A 22,396-nucleotide genomic window follows, 5' to 3' on the forward strand; every position below is an offset into this window, starting at 1 on the left:
CTATTCTTCATCTTTCATTTTATCCTGTTGCTGTTTTCTTAAAAAGCTTTACACATGTAATTATTGTCAAACAAAAGGCAAACACCTATGGGTCCAAAATTGAATACTACATTACTAAATCTTTTCAATACTGTAGATAAATATAACCAGCAAAAGAAGAAATAAATAAAAGTAGCCAGTAATGACAAGTTTGGAGACAACAAAACAGCAATGGAAAAACAGACAATGGCATGTTGCTGTTTTGCAATTTTTCTTTTTTTGCAAAATTCAGTGTAAGTTGAGAGTTAAAGAAATTCTAGATGGAAAAAGCAGAACATTATACAGCAAAAATAAATTCCTCTTATGTATTTTAACATAATGAATTTGAGAATTGTAGACCTTTAGAAATTAGTAATACCGATACATTTTTAATGAACTGTGTTCTGTTTGTTAAAGGGGTACTTTTTTTTTTAATTTATTTTAAATAGAAATGCGAATCTCTTAGCCCCTAAGAAATTTCCTTTGGTTTATCACACAATGTTATCAGTTGCAAAACAGCTGGTACACTGTAACCATAGGCCATGACAACCCATTGTGTTCACCCCAACCCATTTCTCATTCCTATGTTATTTTCCTATGGGAAATTTCCCTCTAACACAGTTTGCTTCACATCCACAAAGCACAGAGGTCCTCCTCCCTGCTCCACTCCTCTCTTTCTAGGGCAAGGGCCATGGGACTGTAGCTCCTGGAGAAGCAACAATACCTGCTGACCAGTACTCATAAAACCTCTCCTACAGGACTTCGCATTTTTAGCAGAAAACATATAAATTGATTTAAATAAAAATGTTATGTCAGCACTAATTAATTTGATGTTTGAGTATGAAAGGTACAAGCTTTCTAAACACAAAGATATTATACTTCACTGTGACTTCAGAAATGCCTTGAAAAGTTCTTGTTACATATCTCCATACTCCAATAATTCTCACATTTTTCAAAACATTTCTTCCAGCTGTCCCAGTTACCAGATTTCCACATTTGACACTTCCCAGTTCCAGCGATGAACTTGTGCCTTCTCATAATAGTGACAAAGTGCATACCATGGCAGTATTTACCTCTAGCTTTACCTTGTTGCTGGGAATCCAGTGCTGGCCAGTCCCAGGTCAGACAGGATCTCTCACTGTTTTGGTAAGTGATATCTGAACTAAGGCTAAATCTAAAGAAAATGGTGTTCCTTATATAAGTCTTAGCCTCATCATAGTACAACCTCAGCAAACTGTAGCAGTCCAGTTCAAGTTTTAGGAACTCCCATAAAAACCAATCAAAGTATCAACAGCTGTTCTGGCTCTGCTGAAGACACCTTCATTTCAACCCTTTTTATGTAGGAACATTGTTGATAGACCTTTCTGAAAACTCTTTATTCAGTTCCGAAGACAAAAGGCTTTTCCTCAAAGAGCAGAAATAGCTGCTTGGTGAGTAAACAATCCACACCGTTATTCTCTGTCTTCTCCAAGAAAAAGGTAGCAGATTGTATAAAAGATTCTAGACTGGATGCAGCTAACGCTCTGCCCGTTGAACTACGTTTAGTTAAGGAATGTACCATGACTCAGTAAATTAGTTAAATTCTCAGATCTTTCCATCTCTCTACATATACCATAGAATCATAGAATTATAGAAACATAATATCACACAATGATAGTATCACAGAATGGTTTAGATATCATCCAGTTCCAAGCCCCCTGCTATGGGCAGGGTTGCCATCCACTACTTTTGTTGCTATATAAAAAACTCAGAAGTTTTTCAATTTAAATATATACTTCTTATTCATTATTTAGCATATACACATTCCTGTTTTGTAGATTATTGAAAAAAAAATCCAGATTTATGTGCTGCCTAGCAGATAAAAAGGTGTCCTTTATGTTTCTGAGATTCATGGTAATCTCAGTGTGTTGATGTGTAACAGTTTTGTATCTTAGAGTTTTTCTGTTGATTTTTTGTAGACGGTAAATATAATTTGGCATCACCAGTCCTTGAAGTTCAAAGACCAGACTCTACAATGCCAGTAGTATTTTGATCTTAGTCCAAAAAGTATTTACTCATGTTAAGTCTCAGCTCTCTATCTCAGCCTCCAAGCCCAGTAGCGTAGTTGTTCCTTACAGTTTATAGGTCCTTTAGGTTTATAACCTAAAAATATAAATTTTTCCTATCCCTATCCTGATCACTTTTTAAAGTTTCTCCAATATTTTTATTTTAAATATCTTCCTAGGGAGATTGCTGTTAATCTTTTGTCCATTATAATTTTAATCTTCTTACCTTTTCTTCTTTGTTCTTATGTTACATCCAAAAATCAAAGAGGGGCTTGTTTAACTACCATTTTTCAATATTTTGTACTTGCTTTTCAATTATATATTTATTTCTGGACAGCAGCAACTGCAGTGAGATTTTGAAAATAAAAGACTCGTTGTCCATTACCTGAGTTATCCCCAAACAGAAGACTGTAAAATTATGTTAGTTTTATTAACCAGGAGAAAAATATCTCGGATAATTGAGGAGTATTTAAGACATAAAGAAAAATACAGAACCAACTTTATTTAAGGAACTAGAGCCAACAGATTGTAATTAGTTGTTTTCAATCTATAACTGTGCAAGAAAACACTGGTAACAATAACAATGTTATACAAATAAAAATGACTGCTTGGGATAGGCAGATTTAAATTTCCAGATGTCTGAGATTACATAAATTTCACTGAGAAAAAACATGATGTGCCAATCTATATTCAGGTGATCTCTGAAAACATTGCTGGCAGCCTTAACCAAAGAGGAGGAAATCACAGGAAAAGACATATGGAAATAATGCCAAAGTTTAGGGTAGATAGGCCTGTCAAAATATGAGACACTTCTTATTTATAAAAAAAAAGAACTGATTTAATAATAGAGTAATTTGTTTTTTTAAAGCAATTATAGTTTAGACATCATCTTTGCTAATTCTGTCTGTATCACCACAGGATACTCTTTCTTAGACAACAGCTGCACACTACTCATGAATCCAGGGAAGGCTGAATGGAACCGCACATGAGTGCCTTTTTATTCTTGACATATTCATACGAAGGCTTCAAGTGCAGGAGTCAGCTGAAGTTGAATCTTATTTCTACTCACTTTTTTCCCTAAATAAGGACAAAAGTTCTTTGCAAGCACGCATGATTGGCATGTAGAGTTGAGAATGTGAGAGCTACGTGAAATGTATTATATATGCAACCTTCAGTTGTGCTGCTCTTCTTTGTCAAACACCTGAAAGGATTCTGCAGGAAAAAGCAATCACCTGCACCTATGGTTTCACTCAGAACAACACTGTCACCACCTGTATAGCAGGTAGTATTGACCTATGAGAGTGATCTGCATGCTGGAGCGTAGTTTTTCCTTGCTGTTGATCAGCTGAAGCAGATCCTCCAGTCTGCATACTCACCAAGGACTCGGCTTACTAAGAAGACACAAGCACAAGTGCACAGTTCAACAACCTGCCTTAAAAGGTTCTTTGTGACCCCAGCTCCGCTAACCACAGCCTGCAGCGTTTCTGAAGTATCAGCTACGATAAGCAGGGTCTAGACAGACTCACTAGAGAAAGCGGTAGGTCTTTTGTCTGAATAGCATTGAAAACAAATGTTCGCTGGCTATTTCAACAGAGCGTGAATCACATCCAGCTGTCCGCTTCAGAAATATCTCAGCTTAGCATACAGGTCACCATCACGTGCTAAGGAAAGTTTCCCCTTCATTTCAGTTGAGGATTAATAGAGCATTTTGTGTGAATGGTGGATAATTAGTAATGTTAGCTGTCAATTCACAATTTCAGATGAAATTCCAAGTAGCCAACTGCACATTGCAATCGCTTGCACATTCACTAATTTGCATTACAAAACTCTTCAACTGCCAGTCATCTCAGCTGGCCTCACAGAGATTTATTTGTGTGCATATACAATGGATCTATTTCTTAACAAAATATCTAATAGGAACCAGTCTAATGATTTCTACTTGTATATTACCAATACTTGCTTTCCATTATATATAAAACATATTAATTACATATGTAATCTTTTATTCCTTCTTTCCTTTTTTTTCTTACGTTCATTCTTGGGAAACTGAATACAAGCACTTTCGAACATTACTTGTTCTTCATTAGTTGTATTTAGGGTCATTCCAAGTCTTACCTCTCACACTACATTATTTCAGTACAGATTAGGTCACGAAATGTTCAACCAAAATTTCAGGGGCTTATTGTACTGGATCTGTCTGAGATGGAATTAATACTCTTCATAGCAGCCCCTGGATGCGGTGTTTGCATTGGGACTAAAGCAGTGTTCATAACACAAGAGAGCTGTGGCCCTCTCTAAGCAGTGCTTTCACAGCATGGAGGTTTTCTTCCTCCCACTCTGCCCTGTTGGCAAGGAGGCTGTGGTGGGCAAGAAGGTAGGGGGGGAACACAGCCAGGACAGCTGACTTCAATCACCTGAAGGAATATCTCATACCATACAACACTGTGTGCAATGCTTAAAGCAATGCTTAAAGGAAGGCGGACATTTGCGGTTATGGCATTTGTCTTCCTAAGGAACCTTTGAATATGATGAAGCAGTGGTTTCCTGGAAATAGCCAAACCTCTGCCCACCAATGGGAAGATGTGAATGAAGAACTTATTTTGCTTTGCTTATGCATGCAGCTTTGCTTTGCCTCTGCAGGGAGTCGCTGTGGATCTTTACCTTGACCCATGAGTTTTTGGCTTTTGCTCTTCTGAATGGTGGAGGGTGAATGAGTAGCTGGGTGGGTGCTTGGTTCCTGGTCAGCCACAACATTACACGTCACTACAATCTTCAAGTTTTGACTTTTGTAAGTTTCTAGTTTCAGTTTCTGGCACATGACATCGTCAAGTTTGATACTCGACTGCAAAATAGCAAGATTAGAGAGACAAACTCAATTTCCATATTTTGAAAAAGCTTTTAATCAAGAGTCATAAACAAAAATCTCACCCTTTTCAAATGAACCTCTCATTTCGGCAGCCACGAGCCACCACGTGGAGCACTCGGACACGGCACTGCTCTGCTAACATCCCTTTCGCCTCCACGTTTGCTTAAGCGTTTCAGCGCGATGAAGACGAGGGGGAAGAGACTGAAGAGTCACTGTCAGCGCCCACTGGCAGGGATGTGGCAGCCACCGCCCGAGAGGACACGGACATGCCCACGGGCACGCATCCCGCCGCCCGGGCCGTCTCCGGTGGCGGTGGGCCTCCAGCCATCTCCATGGAAACAGCCCAGTGGGCGGGGCCACCCCGTTGCCATGGCAGCCGGAAGTGCCGCGCGGCGCTGGCCCCGCCCCCGGCGACCCGCGGGAGGGGTTGCCGCCCTCAGAAGATGGCGGACGGCGGGGCAGCTCCCGCGGAGCAGGAAGGGGAAATGTCGGCGGCCGGCCACGGCCTCCGGAGGGATCGGCAGCATCGCGGTAGCGGCCGCCCGCCCAGCGCACGGGATTTGCAGGTGAGAGGGCGGGGTGGGGCGTCCCGGTTCCTCGGCGGGGCGGAGCGTTGTCTCAGGGGCGCCCCCGGTCCTGCCCTGCCGTGAGGGGAGCGGCCGCAGCGCCGGGCGCCTCGTCAGGCCGTACCCCTCAGGGCCGGGCCTCTGAGCGGAGAGGTGTACCTGAAGTTATTTGATAGTCACTCTTTCCTGGCTTCTCCTCAGCGTCTGCTTAGGGACCCTGCATCTGTGAATTTATCTCGTTTATTTCGTGTATTAAATTGAGGGAAATTGTTGAAGCAGTGTAGAATGTTATTCAGGGCAGAAGTAGGTCGCTAAAAATGGTGTGTTAGATGTGCCTCCCACCATTTCCTGAAAAAGAACTTTCCATCGATATGGCAGCTTCTGGTGAGCCCTTGGGGAGAAGTTTCTTATCAATTATCATTGCAAATATTTTTAGAAATCAAGCCAGACAGCTGAGTTTGTATCTTAATCCTAGTACATACTTACTCCAGTTGCATTTTTTTCTTTCCGTTTCTGTGTCATATAGCTGTAAAATTTATTTACTTCCCAGTTTTATCAGAGGGATGCTTAGCAACTTTATTTCAATTTATTAGCATTGAAGAGATTATGTGTAATATATATGTGTGCGTATTCTGAAGCTTTAATATAGGCTGAGGGTAGCTAATGAAACTGTGTGGATCGAGTGCAAGTATCACATCACTCTGACATGAGCATATTGAATATTTCCTGCTTTTTTTCGTTCATAAGGTAGAAAGGAAGCTGAATTTAGAGAATTAGTTGAGTTCTCATGTTGATGTCTCTGATTTTCTGATGATGTGCACATTTAGCATTAGTGTGTCTTATTTCTGTTCCATATGTATCTCTAGACTTCTAAAAAGAGTACTGTTTCCAACAGTTGGCCTTGGCAGAGTTATATGAAGATGAAGCTAAGAGGCAGTCATTGCGTCCTGACAAACCAACAGCTACAAAGATGAGTAACTCAAAGGGGTAAGGCATGCTTTGCACTTCCAGAATGTGTCAGATGTACTGTATTAGCTAACAAAATGTTGTCATCATAGTTGCTTCATCTTCCTTTTGTACAGAAAGCGCTCTACGACAGTTCATAATCTGAAGTTTGGGATCCCTGTAATAATGCATAGTCTGTGTCTTCTCAAAATGGCTTTTTTAATCGTACTTATTTGGGAGCCTTTGTGTTACGTGCTGTTCCAGTGCACCTTAAACACACTTCACGTAAGATGAGATTAAGATGCTCCAAGTGAAGTGCAGTGTTGCTTGTTCTTTTCCACAGAGATAGAATTCAGGTAATTGCTGTGTCAGCAAAATGCTGCTTTTCTCTCCTTCTTCAAAATTCAGAAAATCGGTAGTTTGTGTGCAACTTGATGAGAACTGCTCTCAGTGTTGTATTTAGGTCAGTACTACTTAAGTAACTAGCCGGATAATTGAGTAGTGGCTTCATAGGAGGTGAGAGAAATGAGGATGACTTTGTGATAAAGTTGTTTTATGGAGTTGGGTGGATAGAAGACACGTTTCTAAGTATAAAGCCAGGTTTTGCTGTCCTGTAGTGTTTGCAGTTCACACAGGGTTTCAAGATTCAATATAGCTTTAAAATTTTTATAAAGAAACCTTGCCAGTTCTTAATTAATTGTTCTTTAAATTGTTCTAAAGAAGTCTTTAAATCATCGCTGTCAATGAGGCCATAACAAGGATTGTATTTGGCTTGTCTTTCATTCACTGCTGCCAATATGAATCTCCATTTCAAAAGAGGTCAAATAGCAGGAAAATGTGCTTAGTCAGCAGCACTTTACCTCAAGCAGATTTGCAAATGCAGATCCGTAGGAAGAGGGGATTTAGCGCCAGATGAGAATAATTGCAGAATAATAGTTTGGGTTTGGTTTGTTTTTTTTTTTTTTTGGATAAAACCGCCTGAGATCAGCTACATAGAACAGAATTTATAAACAAATTAAACAAACAGCTCCACTTACCAATGTCTATCATGATGTTACAGCTTCCTATTCCAGCTGAAGAAAAAGCTGCAATACAGTGTCTCAAATACTTAGCGTGACAGCTATTGGCAAGCGCTCGCTCTTCGTTGGCAATCATGCTGGAATTTGAGAATGAAAAGATGGCTGCAGTTATGCTATGTGCATGATATCCAAAGTGAGATTTTTTTTTTTAATTGACTTTAGTTTCCTTTTAAATGAGCAGTATTAATTATAAGGAAGCATAGCGCTGCTCTTGAAGTCATCCATTTGTCTTTCACAGTTGCAGGTATAGAGAATGTCTGTGGGCACCACTGGAGCAAGTGCCTTTATGTTTCGTAATCTCTAGCATCTTCACCAAATTTAGGACAGTTGGCATAAAAGTACAAGCCCCACAAAACCCACATTGTGTCAAAGAAAGAAAATAGAGGAGATTAAGAATAGAAGAATAATACCATAGAAGAAGCTTTTAGTGCCCATGACCTAAGTCTGTAACAATACATTATTTTTCTGAGAAGAAAATAAAAAGCAGATCCTCCTTGGAGCTGTAGACTCCCCTAGTTTTAACACCAGTACTTAAAAAAGTGATGTCCTGCTCCACTATATTTTGATTTGAAATGTGTTGTAGTGAAACATTGTGTAAGCCTGAACTAGCAAACTGCCATGGAGCATTGTGTGTGTGTTCTTACTCTGCTTCACGTAGTTCTTGCATCGATGAGCTTTATTGTGAAATACTTCAGGATGAGGGTTTAGATCAGTATAGCCTTTCCTGGCATATTGCAAACTAACAACTTTGTCTTCTGGTGGCTTACCAACTGGTCCTTGTTCTAAGATAGAATTAAAATGGCATTTAATCATCTTTTGAAAGTCTTTGCAGTGATGCCATTCAATGTGTTTTTAAAATCAGGTATGGTCAAAGAGAAAACTACTCCTTCTTAGTTTCTGGGAAACTCATAGACAGGAACTCCAGGACATCAAAGAAAATGGCAACAATGACTTCACTAGGCAACAAAATCAGCTAAAATGTTGCATGAAGAATTTGAAGTGAAGTTAATGCTGGTAGACAGGATTCTGCAATAGTTGGTCAGCTTGTAATGTTACCTTTGTTACCTGTGAGACTGCCAGCAGAATTCCACTTCAGACTTGTTCAGTATTAAGTGTCTGTGTACTTCGAACAAAAAACTAGAATGAGAAGACAAACTATCATCAAGGTGGATTTTCTGGAGCATTTTGTCTGGCTTAGAAATAAAATCGTTGTGTTTAAAAAATGGTAAAAAACAAAAAATGTCCTTCATTTTTAAAAATAAGTGGTTTCAGAAGTTGGATGTGAAGAACTTAGAACCTCTTATAACATAATGGAGAGTATGCACTCGTCATCTTCATAAATGTTCTTTCATTTTTTCTCAACAGTCTTAAAATAGATTCTTTCAGAAGTTTGAGAAAACCAGAGAGAAGCATGAGTGATGACAAAGAAAACCAAAGGTATTTTAAAAACAAAAAACTAATTTAACAATTGTGAAAGTAATTGTTATTTTTCCTGACATTGCTCCACCCTGTTTTTGAAAATGCATTTGTCCATTAACTTACTTTTGTTAATGAGAAGAGGAAAATGATGCTTATCATTTTAAGGCATTGTTGCTTATGAATGTTACTATTCTAAAGATTTTATTCAGGTGACTCAGAATATAGAGGATTACAAATTTCTGGGGCTTCTAACAATCCGAGTAAAATTGTTGCTGAACTCTTCAAAGAAGCAAAAGAACATGGGGCTGTACCGCTAGATGAAGCCTCAAGAACATCTGGTGACTTCAGTAAACCTAAGGTAAAAGTCAAAAGGTCTTTTGATCTGTATTTACATCAGACTCTTCAAAACTTGCGTAATCACATGAGAGCACGTGTGTCTTTCTGTGGTTTGCACATAGCAGAGGATTTGATCAATGCAGTTGTGTATTATATGTGCTCGGTAGCTTGTTCTAGAAAATAAAGTGATGGGATACCAGGCGATTTCAGGGAATCATAGAATCACCAAAGTTGAAAAAGACCTCCAAGATCACCCAGTCCAACCTTCCAACTACCACAAAAATTTCCCCACTAAACCATGTCCCTTAGTACATCTAAATTTTCCTGAGCGTTTCCAGGGATGGTCACTCCACCAGCTCCCTGGGCAGCCCGTTCCAGCACCTGACCACTCTTTCTGAGAAGAAATTGTTCCTAATATTCAACCTGAATCTCCCCTCGTGCAACTTGAGGCCATCCCCTCTAGTCCTGTCACTAGTTACACAGGAGAAGAGGCCAACCCCCACCTCACCACAACCTCCTTTCAGGGGGTTGTAGAGAGTGAGAAGGTCTTCCCTGAGCCTCCTCTTCTCCAGACTGAACAATCCCAGCTGCTCCTCATAAGACTTGTGCTCCAGACCCTTCACAGCTTCGTTGCCTTTCTCTGGACGCACTCCAGGGCCACAGTGTCTTTCTTGTAGTGAGGGGCCCAAAACTGAACACAGTACTCGAGGTGCCGCCTCAGCAGGGCTGAGTACAGAGGGATGATCACCTCCCTGCTCCTGCTGGTAATGCTATTTCTGACGCAGTCCAGGATGCCACTGGCCTTCTTAGCCACCTGGGCACACTGCTGGCTTATGTTTAGCTGAGCATCAGCCAACACCCCCAGGTTCATTTCTTCCACACAGCTTTTCAGCCACTCAACCCCAAGCCTGTAGTGTTGCCTGGGGCTGTTGCAGCCAAAGTTCAGGACCCGGCACTTGGTCGTGTTGAAGTTCATCCCGTTGGCCTCAGCCCAGTGATCCAGCCTGTCCAGATCCCTCTGCAGGGCCTTCCTACCCTCAGGCAGATGAACACTTCCTTCCAACTTGCTGTCATCTGCAATCTTACTGAGGGTGCACTCAATCCCCTTGTCTAGGTCATCAGTAAAGATATTGCACAGGACAGGCCCCAGTACTGACCCTTGGGGAACACCGCTTGTTACTGGTCACCAGCTGGATTTAACTCCATTCACCACTGCTCTCTGGGCCCAACCATCCAGCATGTTCTTTACCCAGCAAAGTTCTGTACTTATCCAAGCCATGGGTTGCCAGCTTCTCCAGGAGAATACTGTGGAGAGACAGTGTTGAAGGCTTTGCTGAAGTCTAGGTAGGTCGCATCAGCAGCCTTTCCCTCATCCACCAGGCGGGTCACTCGATCGTAGAAGGAGATCAGGTTGGTCAAGCAAGACCTGCCCTTCAGGAATCTGTGCTGGCTGCGCCTGATCCCCTGGTTGTCCCACATATGCCGTGTGGGAAGAATTGTTAGGAATCAGTTTGACCTGGGATTATTTGCTTCATTTTTAATTAAGTTGATTTTTAAAATCCCAGTCAAAGACTTGTGTTGAATTACTAATGCTTGAAAAAGTGTACAGACTAGAAGCTAAAATTCATCCTATAAAAATTACTAGATAAAATTTTCTGCTCAGAAAGTATGCAAGTTACAATTGTTTGCTTTTTACCATGGAAACAAGCTTGCTGTTGTTTTTAATTGTACCTTGATAAATTTAATAAACTATTTCAGATGTTTTTTTCAATAAGCTTTACTTTGTGTATTTTTCAGTCATTTTCTGGTGGTGGATATAGATTGGGTGACTCGTCTCAAAAGCACTCTGAATATATATATGGAGAAAATCAAGATGTAAGTATAATTCTGAATAGCCATAAACAGTGTCTCTGACCATTGCCTGCCTTTACTATGTTTACAGCTTAAAATGCCAGTACAACTTAAAATGCCAGTATTACTGTAGTTGTCTGTGGAGAAAGACAAATATCTTAAGATTAGAAATATATTTAATGGATACCATTAATGGCTGTGTTATGGATCTGTTGGTCAAGAGGACTGGATGACCAGATGCAACTTTGGAAACTTGAGTTGCTGGGAGCGTTCTGATCTCTTGACCTGAGTTGTGAGGCAGAGGTTAGAATTAAAAGCTTCATTTGATACAGAGAAGAGATGCAACAGCTATTAAGACCTGTAGGCATTCACAGAACTGATTTGGATTAATTAAAATCCCTTGGTAATTAGTGATTTCTGTTTAATTTTTTTTGCCATGTACACATAGTGGAAGTGACAGTTACTCACTAGTAAATACCTACCACCTGAATATCTTTACCATGCTTGGTTAAAAAAAAATAGTAAGTTAAAAGAATGATTTTGTGTAGTTCATAATTTAGAAAAGCAAGTCATCTGTATGTTAAATGATACCACAACTTTATTTTGCCAGTTACCTTTTTCTTAGTGTTAAGACCATGCAGATAGTTGAAATGTAGGAAAGCCAGAGAAATGAAGGATTTCCTCAGAAATGTGGGGAGAGACTGCCTTGATTATGACTGGGATGCAATTAGCGGGTACTTATCCAGGATTTCACAGAATAGGTGAGATTGGGAAGGTCTTTGTTCTGGTCCTATTCTTCTGCTCAAGGAGGGACACCTAGAGCCTGTTGCTGAGGATGCCATGTTCAGGCAGCTTCTGAAGATCTCCAAGGAGAAGACTCCGCAACCTGTCTAGGCAAAATGTTCTATTGTTCAGTAACCTGCAAAGTAAAGAAACACTTCCTGATGTTCAGAGGGAACCTCCTGAGTTCCAGTTTGCGTCCACTGCCTCTTGTCCTGGAACTGGGCACCACTGTACAGAGCCTGACTCTGTCTTGTTTGCACCTTCAGACTGGATCGTTGTTGGATCATGTTCTATTTGGTGTCCTCTAGGGTTTTGCCAAGCTACTTTCAAATAGGTTCCTCGCTATATGGTACTATCTAGGATGTTTTCTTCTCCAAATGATGGGCTTTGCATTTCTTGTTAAACTTCCTGAGGTTCCTGTCAGCCCTTTTTTCAGCCTGCTGAGGTCTCTGTGAATGGCAGCATGAAACTCTGGCATATCAGCTACTCCTCCCAGTTGTGTGTCATCTTCAGAATAGCTGAAGGTACACTCTGTTCCATTGTTGAGATCACTTAACAAAGATTCTAGACAGAACTGGACCTGTGGAGTACATCGTTAGTTACTAACCTCCAACTAGACTTTGTTCCGCTCATCACCACTCTCTGGGCCTGTGTGTTCAGCTAGTTTTCAGTGCAACTCACTGTTTGCTCATCCAGTCCATACCTTAGCAGCCCCTCTATGAGGATCTCCAGGTGGACGATGTTGACTGTTCTCTTCTCATCTACCAGGCCAGTCATTTCATTACAGAAGTTGGTCAAACACAGCTTCTACTTGGTGAATTCATGCTGACTGTTCATGATGAATTTGATGTCTTTCGCATGCCTGGAAAATGGTTTCCAGGTTCAGATGCTCCAATCCCTTTGCAGGAGTTGAGGGGTAAGGCTGAGTAGCAAGTAATCATTTGGCTAATTTATTTCATTTCTTACCATAAACAGGCCTTAACCAAAGACTTTTCCCCTGGATGTATCTGAACTACCGCAGACATGCCTGAACTCTGTTTCAGATTTATTTGAGCACATTAGTGATTTTGGAACCAAGCAGTTCTCATCCTGTCTATGGACTAGCTGAAAGTGGATTTGAGCATAGTGGCAGTTCTGTGAATGTCACCCTTTGCTTTTTTTAAGGTAAATGCATAAAAACAAAATTAATTCAAAATAAAAAAATAGCTACCTTAACACCTCTGAAGTGTTTATTTTTTATTAGTGGAAATTAGTTTTCTCTAGACATGATTCAAGTTCAAAATTGTCTTAAATTTTGAAGCTAACTTGAGGCATAGTAATTTCTGAGAATAGATCATAATCTGAAAGAATCCCATTCTTCTTTAATAATAATACTCAGCTCACTGTGTCTTTATAATTTTTATGTCATCTGCGTACAGTTTATGCTAGAGTCTTCTCTTTGCAAATTATTTTCAGTGTGGTAGAAAATACATGCTTTTCCTTTTATAGCAGACTGTAACTAGCAGGAAAGAAGGCTCAAGTCAGAGATAGGCTGCCCACCCACAGCTGAGAAAGCACTGATTTCACTACTTGAGAAACAGTGGGGGGAGGGGGGAAAAGAAAAGTTTTTCTCCATCTTTGCAGTCATCTTTTGCATGCCTTCATGTGAGCGGCTGAAATTTATTAAACCATTCTGTTGCACAAATTATAAATGGCTGGTTTTGTAAATCCTCTCTATGCAGGTTACTCAAATCTTCTCATCTTGACACTTCTTTGCTGTACTTGACACAATTTGTGGAATAGTCTACTCTGACTCAAGATCGAATGTGGGAAAAATCAGGTCATCTTTTCTTTTAAATTATTCCTCATTTTCTTCCTTATACAATTTAAATGCATCCTAGCTGATAATATCAAGATGGTAGAGACATCAAAAGCTTGTATTTGCCAGTTTTTCAGTATGAGCATGAGTTTCAGTTTTTGTTTCCCTGTGCCTTAGATACAGCTTAAATTCTTTCACTTGTTAATAAGAAAGAAACAAGGTTTTCTATATACTGCTAGTCTCATAACGTAAAGCAAAAAAAAAAAAAAACACCTAAGATGTCAGGTTGAAAGACAGTCTAGTCCAGCCTCTTGTTCCCACAAGCCAGCAGAAGTGATAAGTTGGATAAAGGAGATGATCCAGGTTAAAAACTTATCTTTTTTTCTTTGTCTCCCTTTTTTCTTGCCAGATTTATTTTTGGGTTTCGCATCATTGTGTGGAAGTGAGGGAGAGGAAAAAATACAAAGTCTTCTATACCTTGCCGTTCACATGGGTAGCTAGAGTTGACCTTAAGCTCATCAAGGCACCAAAGTGAGAGAAGCTGAAGGATGTGGTTTAAGCTGGGAACATATGTTATGGCATGCCAGGAAATGATGCCTTTTGCCCTCTTAAGTAATCCTGCTTGTTAAGTAATGGTCTGCTCTGCTGAGCCAGAAGCATGTTGCAGTGGGGTTACCATAATTTGAGGCAGGGCTAGTTTTCTAAGGGAAGCTCAGTTTTACTGATTAGGAAAGCATAGTCTTGCTGGACTGTAAGGCTTTAGTTGCAGGAAAGACGTGCAGACTTGTGAGAGTTGCAGTGCCTCTAGTGACACAGGCTTTGACTGGAATTACGTGCGGGCAGCAAAATCAGAGGGGAGTGAAGGAAGTTGGTGTCCAGGATGCTCAAAATTTGAACAGGGTAGAGCTAGTATCAACTTTAACTGCAGTTCAGCGTGTTGAGGAAGTAGCAATTATAGCTCTAACTGGTATATCAGCAGTATTTTGTAAATGTATGCATTTATTTCTTAATTTATGGACAAGAAGTGTTTACTGCTTTTAAAAGTAGTTGAAGTACTGTCAAGCTTGTTATAAAGCCATTGTATATCATCTGTATGTCATGGATAACAGCTTAATAAGAGATTGTTTTACCACAAATGTAAAAATGGTCTTGGAATAAATGGTAATCTGTAGGAAACTGAAATACCTTACTTGTGTATCTTCACTTTCTGTAATTTCAATATTTTTTCCCTCAGGTTCAAATTTTGCTGAAACTATGGAGGAATGGCTTCAGTTTAGATGATGGAGAATTGAGATCCTATTCAGACCCAATAAATGCTCAGTTTCTTGAGTCCGTTAAAAGAGGGTGAGTTAAAATAGCAATTTAACTGAGGCATGTCCTTCAAGTGAAGTGAAGAAAAATGTTTTCTCTAAATGGTTAAAATCATTAAAAACTCAAGGTTTCTGCTCTGTTTGCACCCATGAAATGAGTTCTGTATTTATCAACAGATGCATAGGGTACTTAAAATTTTGATTTCTTGGTTCCTTCTGGTGGCTTAACTCCTAATGTTACTTATTATAGACAGCTGTTAGTTTCACATATTTTGCTAGTGATTTCTAGGCTGATTTTTTTTTCTTCATTTTAGTTTTTCATTTTATCTGTTATTTTGAGATGAAACCAATTCATAAAACAACTGGACATCAATGGCTTTTAAAGTAAGCAGAGTAATAGTTTTAACTTGTACTGTACACAACGTTTGTGAGATTGTTCATTGCAGTAGGGAACATAACTGGGAACCTTTTTTGTATTAAGGGAAATTCCTGTGGAACTGCAGCGACTTGTTCATGGTGGCCAGGTTAACTTGGATATGGAAGACCACCAGGAACAGGAATATGTGAAGCCGAGACTGCGATTCAAAGCTTTCAGTGGAGAAGGACAAAAACTCGGAAGGTAAAAATCACGAAATTTTCTGTGTCCATATGTCATGCTAAAAGCTGGCTTTAACCAATTAGGAGACTTTTGGAGAACTGACTAGGTGATGAAAGCAATATAAAATTATTTTGTGCCATCTTGATTTCAAGGTCCCAGCCCTGATTTTATAGTCACTCATAACCATGGGAGTTTATATATAATCATAGTAAAAGGCAAGTCTGTTTGTTGTATTTACAAGATTTCTCTGCCTATTCTTACGTATGACTTTGTATATATATACATTTTTTTCTACCAGTGGAACTGGTGCCTAATAATGCAGAAGTCATTCCTGTGATTTGAGCGACTGCCTTGTCCGATTGTGCATAATCTCTGTTCCGATTAAATTAATGTCATAGTACAACTCTGCCATTCAGCAGGCTTTTTTACTTATCAATTACAGGTTTTATAACATGTTCTCCCACTGATTTGATATGGGCTGTTGAGTTGTGCATACTGCTAGGTTTCTATTCATGGTCACGCCTATTCATGCAATATATTTGTTTGCCAAAAAAGATATTAACAATATGCTGTTGCACACAATGTAATTCAGTAAATGCTTCTTAGCAGTTTCCAAACTGTATTGCCCGTGGTTTGTTTTTTTTTTAAATCAGGAAATGTGCTTATGAGGAATAAAAAGGTGAGAAGCTCTGGTAGAAGCGATGCTGTGAACAACTGTACACAGTAGCATCTTCACCTGAGCACTTATTTGGGCTATTTAAAGAAATAGAGGACAAAGATGGGGAAGAGAGGAGGTTCTGTGTAGAAGAATGTGCACATCTGTTTTAGAATTTTTTTTTTTGGTAGCTTGTGAAGTCTTAGCTATGTTAGCAGTGAAAGAAAGGAACCGAATAATTATCTCCAATCAGATTTATATTATTTTTATACTACGCAGGAAAAAAATCCAAGCTTTCTATGTGGTGATGCCAATTACCTGCTGATATCACTTGTGCTCTAAAAAGGTGGGGCATACCCAGAATCATAAAGCAGTGCTCACAACAGTGATTTCTAAAGTAGTTTGGGTCGATTAGTACAGTATAATGGTGTGTGATTATTCTTTTTAAATCCAGTCCATGAGTTCAGATATGTAAATCTGAGTATCAAAGACTATCATTTCATGTTCTGTATGCATAAACAAAGATGTTTTAGTTTGTACCTGATTACCTATTTAATAGCAGGTAAATGTAAGAATCTATGTAGTTACAAGAAAAATATATGTGGAATTTTACAGCCTTTGAAAAGAAACTATGGAAGTATTACTTATTGTTCTGTTTTTTTTCCCACTCGTCTAGTCTTACGCCTGAAATAGTCAGCACACCTTCATCTCCAGAGGAGGAGGACAAATCGATTCTTAATGCACCTGTTCTGATCGATGATTCCGTTCCAGCAACTAAAATTCAAATCAGATTAGCTGACGGAAGCCGATTAATACAAAGATTTAATCAAACACACAGGTAAATTAATTCTGCATCAATACGGGTAACAGTAACAATTTTGCTAAGTTTGTGTTTTATCATTAAATGAATATCAGCAAGGCACCAAGAAGGGGGAAATAAAGTTCCACCAAAATATCCCACCTCTGCTTCATTTTTGTAGACAGAGATGTATTGATAAAGTGACCATCAGAGCAGAACTCCGTAATTGAAAACACAAGATATTTGGTAATTGCAAAGTCACAAACTTTCCTGACCTGTGATGTCCTGTGATTGGTAAAGACTCAGTACCAGCCATAACGAGTTTCTGTGTAGGTATGAGATCCCCTCACTATTCCCGAGGAAACTGACATCTGACAACCTTCCAGTGTAGTCATCTCAACTCTGAGCTCATCGTGGTAGAAACCAGTGGCTGATTTGGATGACACTTTGAAGGCACTTTGTTTTAAGGCATTATGGAGTATAATGTATTCCACAGTATAGTCAGGGTTGCTCCTGTAATCTGGAGCTCCAGCTTTCTATTTCATTGTACTTGAAACTGACTGAACTATGACTGGATAAGATATGGTTTGTAAGTGTAGATTGCATCCTGTAGTCAGAAGGGTGTATGGTCACAACGTATTCATTTCAGTTCTGGTGTGTGGCTGGGCCAGTGCTGAAAAACAATGAATGGTTGTCTCCTAGGGATGAGTGGAGTGTGAAACTTGGTGAATGTTTAGATCCATTAGAATAGAATAGTTCAGTAGGAAGGGGCCTTCAAAGATCATATAGTCAGACTGCCTGACCTCTTTTGGGGCTGCCCAAAAGTTAAATATGTTGTTAAGGACATTATCCTAAAGTCTCTGGAGCACTGAGAGACATGGGTCATCAACCACCTCTCTAGTAAGCCTGTTCCAGTGTTTGACCACCCTCACAGTGAAGAAATTTTTCCTAAAGACTGGTTTGAATCTCCTTTGGCACAGCTTTGTGCTGTTTCTACAGGTCCTGCGAGTGGTTACCAGGGAGAAAAAGGCCAGCTGTCACTAATTGCTTAGTGCTTTTAGATCTCTCTAAAACCCTCTGCAAGGCCTCTCTTCCCTCTCAGTGGAGTATCATCAGCAAACTTGCTGAGGATGCACTCCAGACCTGCCTCCAGGTCATTGATAAAAATGTTGAGCTGGCCCTAGAATCGAGCCCTGGGGAACACAGCTGGTGACCGTCTGCCAGCTAGATGTAGCTCCATTCACTACAACCCTTTGCATGCTACCATCAAGCTAGTTCACCACCCAGCATGGCATGAAACTGTTTATCTCAGAATTGGACAACTTGTCCAGAAGGATGCCGTGACGGACGGTATCAAAGGCCTTAGTGAAATCCAGAAAGATTACATCCACTGGCTTCCCTTGATGAAGCAGTATTGACTATCCCTGATAATATTTTTGTTGTTTAAGTGCCTTTCAGTATCCCACAGGACAATCTTCTCCATAACTTTTCTAGGGACTGAGATAAGATTGATAGGCTTGTAGTTTCCCAGGTCTTCTCTCATGCCCTTTTTGTAAATGGGTGTAATGTTGGCTAGTTGCCATTAAGCAGGGCTCTCTCCTGACTTCCATGACCTCTGTTAAAATCTTGAGAGAGGTCCAGCTATAGCATCTGCTAATTCCTTCAGCGCTCTGGAGTGAATCCAGCCTGACTCTGTGGACTTAGGAATGTTGAGCTAATACAGTTGTTCCCTTACAATTCCACTGACAACAAGTGTAAAGTCAGAGTTGTCCAACTCTGGGGTCTGGGCACCCCAAGATTTGTCGTTGCTATTAAATACCGAGGTGTTAAATATCTCTGCCTTTTTCTCCTTACGTATTAGATGACCATCTGCTCCAGTCAACTTAATTTGGAGCTTAGTTTGGAGCTTGCCATTGCTTTTATTGACATTGTTGGGGCATTACCACAAATGGTGTTGGCCAACCTCATTTATTTGTCTAAGAGATTGTTTTAGAGCAAAGTTCTGTGAAGTTATGCTTTACAGTTGCTGCTCTACGTGGCTGAGAGAACTTTGAGCAGAAGGCAGAGATTTGAGCAGTAGTTCTACCCACACTTGACAGCAAGCAGGGCTCAAGTTAGCCCACTCCAAAATCTGCGCTGTTGTGTTAGAACACAGCTGAAACTCAGCTTGAGTCCTGCCTTGAAGGTGATCTTAGTGTGGACTCAGTTTCTTTACAAACCTGTTATGGCTATGAGAGTTCACAGGATCTCTCTTTTTTTTTGCTTCTGGCTCGGAATAAGGGCAGAGCCAATGTGCGACTTTGTTCCCCTGACAAAATACATATGCTACAAGCTGAGATGCCAGTAGAGAAGGAGTTGCAGCAATAATGTCTCATACTTGAGTAGACTTGATGGTACCAGCCCAGGCTCTTCCTTCCCAGCACCAGTTGGAGAAATTGCTTAAAAGTATGACTGCTAGAGAGGCTCTGTAATCATGATGTTTTGTGATCCCTGTATTGAAGAGTAGAAACTGTAAATTCCCAGTAACATCTGTAACAGTGGGTGTGTTGACAGAAGCTTATTTAATAATGACTAGCTTTCTCTTAGTTATTTTTGCTGACACATGATCAAAATGACTTACTAAAGTGCATTGCTTGTATCATAAGCCTTGAAGATAGAAAGCAAAAGTCCCTGTTTACTTGGTTACAGGAAATCTGCCTACATATTAGTTCAATAGACCTTCAAAGATGTTATTCTCAGTTTTATCACTGAGTTGTTTTTTATCTCTAAAAATCATACTTTCATCCATGTTTTATATAGCAAAATTATTTTTGCTATGCTGTGTCTGTTTTATGAACTATTGTTTGCTAGTTCAATGCTAAGTGACAGCAGGGGAAACCTACTTGCTGTTGAGGTGCATTAATAATTTCCCTCTGCTTTCTCATCACCATATGTTGTAATATTTTGCCTTCTATTAATAGTTTAACCTGTTTGGTATATACTAATTAACAGGGATGTTTTCGGACATTGGGATTGAAGTCCTTCCTGTGTTAAGTATCAGTTTACAATACACTTCTATGTTAATACTTTTATTTCTCTTATTTGAGAAAACAAGCAACATTAAAATTCTTCAGGCCTTGTATGCGAGAAGCAAAACATTTCTAGGCTACAACCCTTAGCAATATGGATAAAATGGAAATGTAAAATCACTAGGACATTAAACCTTTTGTAGTCTGTTAGAAGGTTGCGTTCTTCGTCTTCAGAGGTTTATGTTGGAGTGGAATCATACACAGCTTTCATGTCCATATCCCTTCCACAGGATTAAGGATATTCGAGATTTCATTATCCAGTCCCGTCCAGCATTTGCAACAACTGATTTTGTTCTTGTGACCACCTTTCCAAATAAAGAGCTAACAGATGAAAGCCTGACACTACAAGAAGCAGATATACTTAACACTGTGATTCTTCAGCAATTAAAGTAATCTTACAGCTGTTGCTGCAGTATGGAGCATGTGCTGTATTGTCATACAATGTTTTCAGTAGATGAAAAAAAGAAGGATCGATGCCTTCATTCTTCCACTTCCACAGACGAGATTTTTGGGTTTCGTGTCTTCCAGCTATAGCATATCTTATTTTAATTTCTCGGCATTGTTTAACCCCTTTTCAGTGTTAAAATTGAGCTTCCCTGTGTTAGTGTGTTTCAAACAATGCCATGTATGAGATGTGGGCTAGCGCGGTGACTCTTCAATGTTTTATGGCGGGGGACGGGGGAGGAGAAGCATTTTTCAAGAGGGGACAGTGTATTTCATACAGCTGGTAAGATTTGCACTATGGAAAAGTTTTATGCTGCATTGACAAACAGCCATGTGAAAACTTAGCCTGTAGGTGATGTTTACCTTCCAAACTGTATTAATATTAAGGTATTCCGTTTGATAGGTTGACGGATAATTCGTGCTGTATTATAAATTTTGTATATTCTGTTTCTAGTGCTTCATGGTGTAGTATAATTATTTATATTCTAATTTTTATGTAAATGTCCTTACGTTGTTGCTGTTGAGTGGATCAGTATCAGGAGATGCAAAGCTCAGCTCTTGCAGACTGTATAATAATGTTCTCATTTGTATTCTGGTTGTTCTACTTGTGGTGAAAATAAGTATGAATTTCTTTCCTTCTGAAGTTAGAGAAATGAGAAAGACCTCTGTCATCTGAAGAACTGCTGTGATTTAGACTTCATGAGGGTAGGTCTGTGGTTACTTTGAACTTGAACGTACAGTTGAACCTTGTGCGGCTGTGTGATTCTTCACACGAACGGTTACTTAAATAAAAACTTCCAAGGTGCACAAACACAGAACTTGCTTATTCAGTCACTTGCATGCATAAAAGTAAACGTGTTAACTGACTGTGTATTTTTGACCTGAAAGTCAGGTCTTTATATTTGGAATTTTGGCTGATGACCTTTTGTAACATTCCGTGGGGATTTGCCTGTGCAACTTACCATTATACACTTCCATTGGAGGTTGTACAATTAAACCTCTTAATCTTTGAAATCATATATTTTTTTTCAAATAACGTGGTCCTACACTGCAGTATGTAAGCAGGAATCTTACATTGTGGGCGGTCTGGCTGCTATGCTTTAATAGTATGCAGATTTATAGTATTTGTGGCTTTATATCAAATGAATGGATCAGACTCTAAAGGAGAGTAAATGGTCTGTATTCTTTGTACAAATATATGTATAAAAAATACTGTTTTCACTGATTATTTTCTCTTGAAAATATCAACACATTTATTTATGTGTAGCTTTATCTTCAGTTGGTACATTAGATTAAACTTAACTTTTAATCTCCAAGTAGAAGTTTGAGTAAATTTTAAATGTGCAGCGGTATTTGAAGTCGTTTGTTTTTGTAGTCTGTCTGCATGATTTACTCATAATGCATTTAATGTGCTAAGGAAATAAACTTTTAAGCTAAAAGACCGTAGGAAATTTTTTTTTCTTCCCAGTTTATGTTGTGATGAAGTGGTGATTATGTTGTGTGCCAAATATAAAAATACTTAGGCCTAGATGGAAAGGGATGGACGCATACTATGCATGTATTTTATTATTTATAATAAAAATATGTATTTTATTATTTATAATATATTTATATTCTGTCTATAAATGTGAGGTCAGAGTCAGTATTGTGAAGTAGACCATGGGCCATCTGTGGTTTGGGTTTATTTCAGCTCAGAATGTAGGTGCAGTTACATTGCTTAGTATTTCTGAAGACTGAAATTAAACACAGTATTTAACCAAATGATATTTTTTCCTCTTACTATGCCAGAAAACGGCTCTTACTATGACAATGTTTA

General features: G+C 39.4%; 1 protein-coding gene and 1 long non-coding RNA gene across 2 annotated transcripts; one reads left to right on the plus strand and one right to left on the minus strand.

The window, feature by feature from the left end:
• On the minus strand, positions 2,541-5,131 carry LOC110393780. The gene is made up of 2 exons (XR_002435195.1): positions 4,992-5,131; positions 2,541-4,905 (listed from the first exon to the last, which is right to left on the minus strand). It is a non-coding gene; the product is annotated as an uncharacterized LOC110393780 (long non-coding RNA).
• Positions 5,165-22,022, plus strand: UBXN2B (UBX domain protein 2B). Its single transcript, XM_021387063.1, has 9 exons — positions 5,165-5,495; positions 6,391-6,482; positions 8,885-8,956; positions 9,137-9,296; positions 11,072-11,149; positions 14,941-15,050; positions 15,498-15,635; positions 16,946-17,107; positions 20,367-22,022. The coding sequence occupies exons 1-9, from the start codon at positions 5,196-5,198 to the stop codon at positions 20,527-20,529; spliced, it is 1,275 nt and encodes a 424-aa protein (XP_021242738.1). The 5' UTR covers positions 5,165-5,195; the 3' UTR covers positions 20,530-22,022.

This window comes from Numida meleagris, chromosome 2, assembly GCF_002078875.1.
Source record: "Numida meleagris isolate 19003 breed g44 Domestic line chromosome 2, NumMel1.0, whole genome shotgun sequence".
In the NCBI taxonomy this organism is placed as follows: Eukaryota; Metazoa; Chordata; class Aves; order Galliformes; family Numididae; genus Numida; species Numida meleagris.

Excerpts from the sequence above, each read along its gene's own strand:
- UBXN2B (XM_021387063.1), top strand. The coding sequence starts at position 5,196 with ATGCCCACGGGCACGCATCCCGCCGCCCGGGCCGTCTCCGGTGGCGGT. Across the intron at positions 5,496-6,390 it reads CCAGCGCACGGGATTTGCAG|TTGGCCTTGGCAGAGTTATA; the intron begins GTGAGAGGGCGG and ends TGTTTCCAACAG. Across the intron at positions 15,051-15,497 it reads CTTGAGTCCGTTAAAAGAGG|GGAAATTCCTGTGGAACTGC; the intron begins GTGAGTTAAAAT and ends TTTTGTATTAAG.